Source organism: Bos indicus x Bos taurus, chromosome 3 (assembly GCF_003369695.1).
Source record: "Bos indicus x Bos taurus breed Angus x Brahman F1 hybrid chromosome 3, Bos_hybrid_MaternalHap_v2.0, whole genome shotgun sequence".
Taxonomy (NCBI): domain Eukaryota; kingdom Metazoa; phylum Chordata; class Mammalia; order Artiodactyla; family Bovidae; genus Bos; species Bos indicus x Bos taurus.
In genome coordinates this window covers 113315189-113328070 of record NC_040078.1, presented here as the reverse complement: position 1 = coordinate 113328070, position 12882 = coordinate 113315189, and the positions used below count along the sequence as shown (strand labels likewise).

At 40.8% G+C, this 12882-nt stretch overlaps 1 protein-coding gene across 10 annotated transcripts in view; it reads left to right on the top strand.

Annotated features, from left to right (window-relative positions):
• USP40 (ubiquitin specific peptidase 40) overlaps nucleotides 1-12882 on the top strand; it is an 89705-nt gene that overhangs the window by 61425 nt on the left and 15398 nt on the right. For 6 of the 10 annotated variants that reach the window (XR_003510441.1, XM_027537958.1, XM_027537955.1 and 3 more), the window contains 5 exons: nucleotides 3577-3651; nucleotides 6031-6157; nucleotides 6828-6922; nucleotides 8220-8335; nucleotides 12486-12551. Coding sequence is in view for 5 of the 10 variants with exons in the window: in XM_027537958.1 (XP_027393759.1) it covers nucleotides 3577-3651; nucleotides 6031-6157; nucleotides 6828-6922; nucleotides 8220-8335; nucleotides 12486-12551 (479 nt within the window). In the remaining 5 variants the exon portion in view is untranslated. Of the gene's footprint in view, nucleotides 1-3576; nucleotides 3652-6030; nucleotides 6158-6827; nucleotides 6972-7017; nucleotides 7058-8219; nucleotides 8348-12485; nucleotides 12552-12882 lie in introns of those variants that run through there. The other 4 variants (XR_003510446.1, XR_003510442.1, XR_003510444.1 and 1 more) reach the window with 4 other exon arrangements.

The following is a 12882-nucleotide window of genomic DNA, read 5'->3' as shown; positions in this document are numbered from 1 at the left end:
CTAGAGAAAGCTTACTTTTTTTAGGATACAAGAATCCGTATGTGGATCTACTTTCATTTCTTCTCACTGTAGTTTTTTCAGGGTCAGAGGGAAAGTTTCAGCTAAGTGGGAACATATCTAACATATATATTGAGTCCTCTTTTGATGAGAGAATATGTCTCTAGTGGTAGTTCTTCATTAAGAGGCAGAGAACTACAGAGAACAAAGGACATTTAAACCAGTGAAGAATTTGAAGATATGCTCTAAATTTTGAAACCTGAATGTTTTAATCTCAGAGTTTCTTTGCAAGTTGATGATGGCAGAATTCAACTTAGCAGCCAGTCACTTAGGCTCTGCTTCAAGCTGCATCTCTAAATTCCGCCAGACACTTAGGACAAGACGTAGGAGCAAAGTTATTATAGGATGGTTGGAGTCTGGTTACTCTTCTTCCTCTTGTTTTTGATTTTTATAGAAGTATAGTTGATTTAGAGTATTAGTTTTAGGTGTACAACACAGTGATTCTGTTAAAAAAAAAATATATATATATATAGTCTATTTCAGATTCTTTTCATTTGCTGGAGTGGGTTGCCACGCTCTCTCCCAGGGGATCTCCCTGACCTAGAGATTGAACCCTGTCTCTCACGTCTCCTGCATTGGCAGGCGGGTTCTTCACCACTAGCGCCACCTGGGAAGCCCTCTTTGCTGTTATAGGTTATTATAAGATATTGAGTATAATCCTTGGCTGTACAGTAGGTCCTTGTTGGTTATATATTTTATACATAGTAATGTGTATATGTTAATTTCAACATCCTAATTTATCCCTCTTCTACTTTCCCCTTTGGTAAACATAAATTTGCTTTCTTTGTATGTGAGTCTATTCTGTTGTGTAAATAAGTTCATTTGTACCATTTTTTCATGTAAGCAGTGTATATTTGTCTTTTTATCTTAGTATGATAATCTCTTAAGTCCATCCACATTGCTGCAAATAGCATTATTTCATTCTTATTTTTCGGACTAATATTCCATTGTGCGTGTGTGTGCCACATCTTCCTTATCTGTTCATATGTCAATGGACACTCAGGTGGCTTCCATGTCTTGGCTTTTGTAAATAGTGCCACTGTGAACATTGGGGTGCATGGATCTTTGCAGATTAGAGTTTTCTCTGGATATATGCCCAGGAGTGGAATTGCTATATGGTAACTCCAGTACTTTGGCCACCTCATGTGAAGAGTTGACTCATTGGAAAAGACTCTGATGCCGGGAGGGATTGGGGGCAGGAGGAGAAGGGGACGACAGAGGATGAGATGGCTGGATGGCATCACCGACTCGATGGACATGAGTCTGAGTGAACTCCGGGAGTTGGTGATGGACAGGGAGGCCTGGCGTGCTGCGATTCATGGGGTCGCAAAGAGTCAGACACGACTGAGCAACTGAGCTGAACTCTTATTTTTAGTTTTTTAAGGACCCTCCCTACTGTTCTCCATAGTGACTGTACCAATTTAGAGTCCCCCCCAACAGTTTAGGAGGGTTCCCTTTTCTCCACACCTTCTCTAGCATTTATTATTTGTAGACTTTTTTGATGGCCCCTCTGGTGTGAGGGGATTCCCCATTGTAGTTTTGCTTTGCATTTCTCTAGTAATCAGTGATGTTGAGTGTCTTTTCATCCTGGTTAATCTCCTTATTGCCGCTCCAAGTAGCATCAGGCCTCACAGTCCAGATCTGTGGCCTCAGATGGTTGTGCTCAGTACAACCCTTTCCCCCAGGCTTTATGTGCCTGCTTTCTGTTCACTGAGAGTCTGGCATTAGACATCAGCAGAGGCTGATTTAAAGCAGGGCTTTCCAGGGAAAGGTCTTTGCTGTGTAACAGCCAATAGAGAGTCCCCTATGAGTCCTGGCCAGGAATTTGACAGCCTAGAGTAAGAAGTGGACCTCAAAGAATTTTCAGGACATAAAGTTTGGATGGAGAAGGCAATGGCAGCCCACTCCAGTACTCTTGCCTGGAAAATCCCATGGACGGAGGAGCCTGGTAGGCAGCAGCCATGGGGTCGAGAAGAGTCAGACACGACTGAGCGACTTCACTTTCACTTTTCACTTTCATGCGTTGGAGAAGGAAATGGCAACCCATTCCAGTGTTCTTGCCTGGAGAATCCCAGGGACGGGGGAGCCACCAGGCTGCCGGTGGACTGTGGTCTTTGGGGTCGCACAGAGTCTGACACGACTGAAGCAACTTAGCAGCAAAGTTTGGATGTCAGAAGAGTTTATCTAGTCAAATATCTGCCTCATTTTCTTCTCTTACTAATTCTCAAACCAGTATCAAACAGTTTCTCTAAAAGCAAACTCATTACCTTCAGAACTGGCTCCACTTCACAGATTTGCTGTTAGTCTTTCTCATCCTAACCTTTTCCAGCCCTACATGTGGCTTACCCTCATTACCTGACGTGGGTCATGTTTGGTCCTGGCCTTCAGAGACCTGTCAGTCTTTACACTCTTGTTCAACCAATTCCATTGCTGGCCTCCTGGTTCAAACCCTGATTTTTGGTCTTTTGTTTCATTTTGGCGTTTTTTGCCTCTTGCCTGAGTTACTACAGCTGGCGTCCCTAAGCCCAGGTATTCATTTCCCACTTCATATCAATATGTCACAGGTCTGACAACTTAGGGTGATCTTTAAAAATCCTCTTCACAGAAATCTTGAGTGGCTTTTTAAAAGCAACTGACAACTCCTTTTTTTCTGTTCCACACCTCTTTGACCTGTGACCTGTTTCCCACCCAGTTTTCTTTCCTGTTACTCACCAGCGGATACCTCCCACTCTAATTAATCTAGTCTCTTAGCTCTTCCCCTTTATATAAATCATATATGCAAATCATACTGACCCTTGACTTAACGTTGGCTTTGCCTTGTTCTTCTTCTTCTTTTTTTGTGATAATTTTGTTTGTTTACTTTTTGGCTGTGCCGGGTCTTCGTTGCCGCGCAGGCTTGCCTTTCGCTCGCTGCACCGAGAGGAGGCTGTTCTTTGTTTTGGCCTGGCTGCTCTTTGCAGTGGCCTGTTCCGCTGGAGACGGGCTCTAGGGCGCATGGACCAGTAGTTGTGGCCCCTGGGCTCCGAGCGCGGGCTCAACAGCTGTGGCCCGTGGGTGGCATGTGGGGTCTTCCTGGATCAGGGATCAAACCTGTGTCTCCTGCATTAGCAGGTGGATTCTTTACCACTTTAACCACCAGGGAAGTCCTGCCATGTTCTTCTTTCCTTGAGAAATTCCTTGTTTCCTCTGACTTTTCTAAATCCAGCTCAGCTTTTAAGCTTAACTAAAATTTTATCTTCTGTAAATTAGTCTGCCATTTTTCATCTCATCCATCTTCCTTCCTTTAATCTTTTAAAGTTCTTAATTATACAGTTTTAATACATAATGATGTATTATTTTATAGTCTTAGCTTATTTCCATCTCTTCAATATCTGCTTCATTATTCATCTACTTATTTCTTGAAATGATAATAGAGGCATCACTGTTTGTTTGTTTGTTTGTTTGTTTTAAAGATTGAATGGTCTCTTTATTCCTTCCAGAAGTCGTGACAAAAAAGACTTTCACTTTCTGTGTTTCTAGGATGCAAAGCTGAAAGAGCTTATGATCTGTTCTGGAGATACTTTGCTTTTAATTGAAGGAAAACTTCCTCCTCTGGTAAGACTTTGCTCCCGAGTAGACACTTTGTAAATAGCAGTTTCTGTGTTGTGATTGCAAAGATGATATGTTGTCATCGTGTGAAAATGGGGAAATACAATCATAACGAGTATAGAGTACTTACCCCAAATTCCACCAGGTAGCTACCATACTTTACATCTTTATATATTTTCCTTCCATCAACTGTATGTACAGTTTTATTTCCTATTTTTTATATTTAATTTTTTAACTGGGCCATAAAATCTAAAAACAGTCAGTATATCCAGTGTATGACTTAGCACAATTTAATTCATCTATATAAATATCATCTATATCTCAGTTTGTTTTAAACTTTTTGTTCTTATAAATAATAATAAATATAAATCCTTCTTAAGACAATTCTAAAGATGGAATTAACAAGCCAAATCATTTTCCCAAAGAGTTGAACCAAGTTTGCAGTCCTAGTGTGGCTCTGTGAGGGGGCTCGCACCACTCCTCTGCATAGACCCTACATATGACCACTCAGAAAGGCCAATATTTAGTAGTTGTTGTTTTTATTAATGTGGACACATATAAAGAGGAAAATAAAATTACCCCAAATTCTAGCACTCAGACAATCATTTGCTTATGATTAGAAAATTCAGACAATGTAGAATGATTAACAAGTTTCTCTTATATCTTTCTCTCCAGAAAGAGCCCAATTATTTTTCCTTTCTTGTACTTCCAAGAAAAAAATTGCACCTGTTTGTATGTTGAGTGTGAATATGTCCATAGCCTTTTCAAAGTTTACATAAAGGGGATCATATTCTATGCAGTGTTTTATTCCTTGTGGTTTTCGTTTTTGTTCATTTAGTATGTCTTGAAGATCTCTTCACATCAGCACATACAGACCTACCTTTTTCTTTTTCATGACTTCAAAGAATTCTGTCATATTTTATACTGTGCTCTTTAATTTTTGAATATAAAGGATGTAAAAAGCTGGGCCAGGAAGAGGAGGCCCCATCCCCATGGGGTCTGTCCTCCTTCCACCGGCAGCCAGCTTCCCCTGTATCCTTCGAGAAGCGCATACTTTGATACACACATGTGTGTATATGGAGCATGCGTGTGCACATTCATGTATATATACATATTTCTATTTACAGCAAAGATTATAAGTTTGACAGTGTATTCTGTACCTAGCTTTCTTTGTTAATGGTTTATCCCCATATATATGCTGTATCCGTACACAAAATGTTGTCTCATTCTGTTTGATGTGTATGGAGGCTCCCATGAGTTAACCAGTACAGTTAGGTTGTTCCCAGTCTTGTGTTGATGCAAATAACACTGCCAAAAATACTGTCTATTTGCCATTTTGCACATATGTATCCATAGGATAAAGAACTGGAACTGAAATTTCTTTGTCAAAAGTTATGGCCTGCCGTAATGTACCAGTCTTCTAAAAAGGGACCTTGAGGCTGGTTCATGGTTTTTGCTGCCATAAACAATTTGCAGTGAATATCTCAGTATGCATGGGCCAGTATATCAGAAGATAAAATCCCAACCATAGAATGGCTGGGTCAGAGGGTTTGGGCATTTTAAATTTTGACAACACCAAATTACTTTCCAGAAACTTGGCAGCAGTTTATACTCCTAGCACCAATTTACAAGAGTTTAGGTTTGAACTGAATAAAAAAATGGAGTTTTTTGCTCTTATTTACATTTATTTATTTATTGCATGGAAGTTGAGTATTTATTAATTGTCACCAATTTGATAAACAAAAAAATATTCAAATTTTAGCATGCATTTCTTGAAAAGTATGTATTTAAAAATCCATGTCTTTCTCCCCACAGTCTCATCTTCTGTTGTTGGAAATTGACCACTGTAGCACAGTTGATCTACTAAGGTTCTTTACTAACTCAAAAAAGGCAGGGGAGAGAACCAGTCAAGTTAGTAAAACTGAAATTACAGAATGTGTTTTAGGAGATGGGTTTATTTCATGTAGATGTTATGTAGGAATGCACCTTAGATCAATAGATTGTTGCTTCTCTAGAAAGTTCCTTTAGAAATTTTATAAATTAAAAACTGCATGTAACTGGTATATTGTGCTACAGTGCTCTTCCGATGCCTGAAAGTATTTTAATAGTTTGTTCTGTCAAATGTTTTGTTAGTTTGTTTATACTTTTCACTTATCGTAGTTCCTAATTTATAGAACATTAGTCCCATTCATCCTACATACTGATTTTTATGATTTTAAACTTTTAAATGTAAAAGTGGTGAATGATAATGTATGATGGTTAATACATACATCTTAAGGAAAAATCCTAAATTCAGGAACATTTTCTATACCAAGATGTTTCTCTGTGGAAGTGGAAGTTGACTTAATCTGTGTGCATCAGCAGTTCGAAATCTCCATTCCTCAGGGTTTCCTGACGGTGCCCATCTGGTGGTACCAGCCTCAGGGGCCGCTGCATCACTGGAAGGATCACCAGGACCAGACGAATTGTACCCTTTCTCAAGGCAGCGTCTGGAAAGCCAGTTCCACTCCAGGTGAGAACACAACAGAATTACAGCAGCCGGTGTGTCGTAAAGAAAAGTAAAATGACTGCTTCTGCTGAGAGGCAACAGAAATGTGTGTTTTTAAAATATACTTAAATTACAACAAAATCTATGTGTTCTGTAATTCATAGCATAATAATACCATTCTATTATTATACAGTGATTTGTATGTAACCTCTATAAAATACCATCTTGTTTTGTTTTTTTATTTTGGGGGGTTTTTTTTGGCTTTACCTTTCATTTGCCATCTGTTATTTTTATTATCTTTATTATTATGGCAATGTATTCCGTTTTTTCAAGGAATTTTTATATATTCTCTCTCAAGCTCCCCGTGGCAGTAGGAATAGCAGCCCCCTTCACTGTAACAGAACCGGACATTGAAGCTTCCTTTGCTTTCAGTGACAGCACAGTGTGAATGAAATTCCTCAGACCCATCCTGGCGCGGTCTTATGCCCACACTGCGCCCCCTGGCGGCCCGGCTGCCAGACCCCGCTTCCTCCCCATGAAGTCCTGAAAGGCTGACTCGAAGCCTGCAGATTCTGAGTTGCTTGGATAGAATTGTACTAAGCCTGTGTGCAGTATCCCAGCACAGCCTGTACTTCAGAAATATGAGCTAAGTTCATCTAAAGCTCCTGTCAGAAGTCTCACTCTGTCCTTGCAGGTGCTCCCAGTGACGCACACGCGGAAGTTTCCCTCTGGTACTTGGGAGACCTTGAAATCTCAGAAGATGCCACCTTAGGGGAGCTGAAGTCTCAGGTCAGCCTTCCTCCTACAGCGAACCCTAGTGGTGATCTGGCTGCTTCCAGTGAGATATTAATATATTCTTCTATTTCCTTTTCCCTCAATTACAGTCTGTTCTGATATGGCATGTGTTATATGCCATGTTCAGTGGTGAGTACCTCACAGGCCACACACGCACACTGCTCAGGGGGCTCCCGGGCTCGTTCCATCACCCTGTGGCTTCCTTTCTTCCCACTCTGACAGGCATGCTGTGCTTTCATTTGACTGTCTTCTCAGTGACTTGCAGCTTATGTTCATTTTGATTTTTTTAGGGAAACATTTGTTGGAACATTTGTAAAGCATTCACTTTATTTACATTGTTTTTGCACCATTGTGATTCATGTGTTAAATGTGGTTAGCAGAAGCTGTGTTGTCAGTTGCCCAGGAGGTCAGAATCTCAGCTTTATGTTAGAATGTTAAACTAGATATTGTATTGTTTTCTTGGACATTAATATTCACAGACAGAGTGCTCTGTCCAAATGGAAGGGCTCGGTTGAATACAACTCAAAATGCCTAAGAAGCATCTTAACTCTCAGTGAACTAAAATGAACATCCTTCTTCCTCATAAAGGAAAAAGTGTAGGGGCATGTAAGTTAAATACTAGTCATTGATTGACTTCTCCTGTGTATCCTCACTGTCTGAAATACCTTCCTCAAAAAAAGCAAATGATCTTATTCTCTTAAGAACAAGAAGGAAGCAACTTTTTTTCTTTATATTGGATTAAAAGATACAAAATGACTGTTTCTAGGTTAAAAAATGGATGAATATTGGCCACATCATATAATACAACCTAAGTATATGAATAGATATCCACCTACAGGATTAGTACAGTGGTTTGGGCCTAGCAGTTGGATCCAGAGATTCTGCAGTATTTCAGAATAGAAAGTCATTTCCTTGGCAGAGCAAACACTGTTGAATGATAGTAGCACAGATGGAAATTGAAGACAAGTCTTTGCTTTTATTTGAGTAGCCTCTGCTTTTGAGTTATAGTCACATAGAAATTAAAGTTTCATTTTCTAAAACATAATCATTAAAAAGGAGCTTTTGGCTCAGAAAATAGAAAGTCACTTAGCTCTCAAGGTGATTTCAGCATAGAGGAATACAGAAGTGATTCAGGATTAATTTCATTTAAGAGAGATTCCTGTGGGTTTTGGTAGATATTATCATCACTTGAGATGCTGTCTCCCTCAGATGTCATTGTGTAGCGCTTCATTTTTTCCCTAAAGCAGTCTGCTTTTAGGAATGCCTTTTCAGTTGTCTGTGTCTTTTCTAGGCCATGACCTTGCCCTCCTTGGAGTTTTCCATCCCATCCCCAGCCTTCCTCAGAGCCTGGACAGTGGAAAATAAGCGCCCAGGCCGGCTCTTACGAGGCCACCAGCAGCAGCTCAAGTAGGTTTCTTGGTGAGCACTCCCTCATAGCCCATTCCAGGTCATTCACATTGTCAGGTGGACAGCGCTTGTTATCACAAACTCTGAGACAACTTCAGTTTTTCGTATTAAGTAAAAATGTAATTTTGCCTGTTTTTACTTTGCTCCAGAGACTGTGAACAAAATTTTGAGTGGTTTTTCCCCCAGCTTTATTGAGATATTAATTGATATATAACATTGTATAAAGCTTCCCTGGTGGCTCAGATGGTAAAGAATTTGCCTACAATGCAGGAGACCTGGGTTAGGAACATCCCCTGGAGAAGGGAATGGCAACCCACTCCAGTATTCTTGTCTGAGGAATTCCATGGGCAGAGGAACCTGGCAGGCAACAGTCTGTGGAGTTGCAAAGAGTTGGACATGACTGAGCAGTTTTAACTCACTAACACTATATAAGTGTATTGATTTGACAGACATATGTTGTAGAATGATTTTACCACCATAGTGTTAGCTCACACCTCCATCACATCATATAGAGTCCACATGTAAGTGATGTTATACAGCGGTGGCCCTGTCTCACTTAGCACAATGCCCTCAGTATCTATCTGTGTTATCTCAAGCCACCGGATGTCCTTTCTTAGGGCTGCATAATATTCCTTCATGCGCGCACGCGCGCGCGCGCGTGTGTGTGTGTATGCACACACCCATAAACCACACCTTTATCCAGTCTTTCAGTAAAGACACTAGGTTTTCCATATCTTGCCTGCTGCGCATAATGCTGCAATGAGCCTGGGAGTGCAGATAATCTCTTCAAAATCCTGTTTTCGTTTCCTTTGGTGAGGTACCCAGCAGTGGGATTGCTGGATCATGTGATAGTTCTTTTTTTAATTTTCTGAGGCACCTCCATACTGTTTTTCCATAGTGGCTGAACCAATTCACATTCCCACCGGCCCTGAACAAGGGCTCCCTCCCTCCACAGCCTCACCGATGCTTGTTCTCTCTTTTGTCTTTTCAATGATAAGCGTTCTGACAGGGGTGAGATGGTGTCTCATCATGGGTTTGGTTTGCGTTTCACTGATGATTAGTGATGTAGAGTACCTTTTTATGTACCTGTTGGCTATTGCTACTGCTGCTAAGTCACTTCAGTCGTATCCGACTCTGTGCGGGCCCCGCACAGGCCCCACCGTCCCTGGGATTCCCCAGGCAAGAACACTGAAGTGGGTTGCCATTTCCTCCTCCAATGCATGAAAGTGAAAAGTGAAAGTGAAGTCGCTCAGTCGTGTCCGACTCTTAGCAACCCCATGGGCTGCAGCCTACCAGGCCCCTCCATCCATGGGATTTTCCAGGCAGGAGTACTGGAATGGGGTGGCATTGCCTTCTCCATGTTGGCTATTAATATGTCTTTAAAAAATTTCTGTTCACATCCTCTGCCATTTTTTAGTCAGATTGTTTGCTTTTTGCTATTGAGTTGTATGAGTTCTCAATATAATTTTAATACTAACCCCTCAGCTTTGCAAATACTTTCTCCTACTTCATAGATTGCTTTTTAAGTTTGTTGATGGTTTCCTTTGCTATGCAAAAGCTTTTTAGTCTGATGTAGTCCAACTTGTTTATTTTTGCTTTTAGTGTCAAATCCAAAAATAAATCATGCCAAAGCAGATATCAAGGAGCTTTACCCCACGGTTTTCTTTTGGGAATTTTACAATTTCAGGTCTTATGTTAAAATCTTTAATCAATTTTAAGTTGATTTTTGCATATGGTGTAAGATAAGGATCTAGTTTCATTCTTTTGCATGAGACTGTCCAGTTCCTCGCCCCTCCCCCCGCCCCACCCAGCACCATTTATTGAAGAGACTCTTCCCCATTGTGGGTTCTTAGCTCCCATGTTATAAACTAACTGACCAGAATGCGTGTGTCCATTTCTGGGCTCTCTCTCTTGTGTTCCACTGATCTGTGTGTGTTTATGCCAGTACCTCACTGTTGTGATAACTATAGGTTTATAGTAGAGTTTGAAATCAGGGGGCATGATGCCTTCAGCTTTGTTCTTTCTTAGGAAAAGATTGCTTTGGCTATTTGAGGTCTTTTGTGGGTTTATAAAAATTTTAGAACTGTTTGTATTTCTAATTGCAAAATGCTGTTGAAATTCTGACAGGATTACATTGAACTTACAGATTTGGTGGGGGGTGGCGGGTAGTGTGGACGTTTGAACAATATTCTGCCAATCCATGACCATGGAATCACTCCATTTATTTGTGTCTTCAATTTCTTTCGTCAGTGTCTTGGTAGTTTTCAGTATACAGGTCTTTCACCTCCTTGGTTAAATTTATTCCTAAGTATTTTATTTTTTTTGATGCTGTTGGGATTGTTTTCTTAATTTCTCTTTCTGATAATTGTCATTATATAAAATGCAAATGATTTTGTATATTGATTTTGTGTCCTGCAACCTTAGTGAATTCATTTATTAATGTTTTTAATCTCTCTAGTTATTTATTTATTCCTGGCTGTGCTGGGTGTCCGTTGCTTTTTTCGCAGGCTTTCTGCAGTTGTGGCTAGTGGCTGCTGCTGCTCCTGCTCGCGCGCGGGCTTCTCGGCGGGCTCGCGTCTCCTGTGGACTGCTGTGCTGGGTGTCCGTTGCTTTTTGCGCAGGCTTTCTGCAGTTGTGGCTAGTGGCTGCTGCCGCTCCTGCTCGCGCGCGGGCTTCTCGGCGGGCTCGCGCCTCCTGTGGACTGCAGGCTCTAGAGCGTGGGCCCAGTAGTTGTGGCCCGCAGGCTTGGCTGCTCCGAGGTGTGTAGAGTCTTCCCGGACCAGGGATCAAACCTGTGTCCCCTGCATTGGCAGGCAGATTCTTATCCACTAGGCCACCAGGGAAGTCCGCATTTATTTAAGAAGTTTTGTTTTGTTTTTTTGGTGGAGTCTTTGGAGGTTTCTGTAAATATCATCATGTCATCCACAAACGGAGACAATTTTACTTCTTATTTTCCAATCTGGATTCCTTTTCTTTGCTAATTGCTCTGACTAGCACTTCTGCTACTGTGTTGGATATGAGTGGTATGAGCGCATCCTTGTGCTGTTCCTGATCTTAGAGGAAAAGCTTTCAGCTTTTCACTGTTGAGTATGATACTAGCTGCTGCTGCTGCTGCTGCGTCGCTTCAGTCGTGTCCGACTCTCTGCGACCCCATAGACGGCAGCCAACCAGGCTTCCCGTCCCTGGGATTCTCCAGGCAAGAACACTGGAGTGGGTTGCCATTTCCTTCTCCAGTGCATGAAAGTGAAAAGTGAAAGTGAAGTTGCTCAGTCGTGTCTGACTCTAGCGACCCCATGAACTGCAGCCTACCAGGCTCCTCCGTCCATGGGATTTTCCAGGCAAAAGTACTGGAGTGGGGTGCCATTGCCTTCTCCGATGATACTAGCTATGGGCTTGTCAAATAAGACCTTTATGGTTTGAATACCCAGTTTGTTATGAATTTTTAATGTGAAAGAATGTTGAATTTTGTCAAATGCTTTCTCTGCATCTGTTGAGATGTTCATGTCCTTCATTCTGTTAACGTGGTTGTATTATATCAATTGATTTGCAAATGTTGAGCCATCTTTGCATCCCTTGCATAAATCCCACATGATCATAGTGTATGATCCTTTTAATGTATTGTTGAATTTGTTTTGCTAGTATTTCTTTGTGAATTTTTGCAGCTATGTTCATCAGGGACATTGGCCTTTAATATCCTTTTCTTGTAATGTTATTGTCTGATTTTGATATCAAGGTAATTCTGGCCTCATAGAATGAGATTGGAAGTGTTCCCTCCTGGTTTTTTTTTTTTGAAAGAGTTTGGGAAGCACTGGTATTAAATCTTTTATCATCAGTAAAACCATCTAGTCCTCAACTCTTTTTTGTTAGGAGGTTTTTAATTGCTGATTCAATCTCCTTACTAATAATTGGTCTGTTCAGATTTTCTGTTTCTTCATGATTCCGTCTTGGTAGGTTGTATATTTCTAGGAATTTGCCATTTCTTCTCAGTTGTACAATTTGTTGGTGTATAATTTTTCATGGTAGTCTCTTAAATTTTCAGTGTTCTTATATAGTATACTATTTCACTTAAGAATACTTGAAATTGGTTTTTTAAAAAACCTTTAAAAAATTAATATGTCATTCAGTATTGTTTTGTTTCATTTGTTATCAGGGAATATAAATTGGGAAAGAGAACTGAGATCTGCTTAGAGCCCCTTCAGAAAGAAGAAAACTTGGGGTAAGACATCCTACTACACATACAAAATTACATACATGTCTGATCACAACAAGGCTTCCCTGGGGGCTCAGTGATAAAGAATCCTCCTGACAGAGCAGGAGACATGGGTTTGATCCCTCCGTCGGGAAGATCCCCTGGAGAAGGAAATGGCAACCCACTCCAGTATTCTGGCCTGAAGAATCCCATGGACACAGGAGCCTGGTGGGCTGCAGTCCATGGGGTCACAAGAGAGTCGGACATGACCTAGCAACTAAACAGCAACTGATCCCAATGGATAGTTTCTTTACTATTAAGTTGTTAAAATGTTAAGCATTTTTTTTCACTGCTTCTA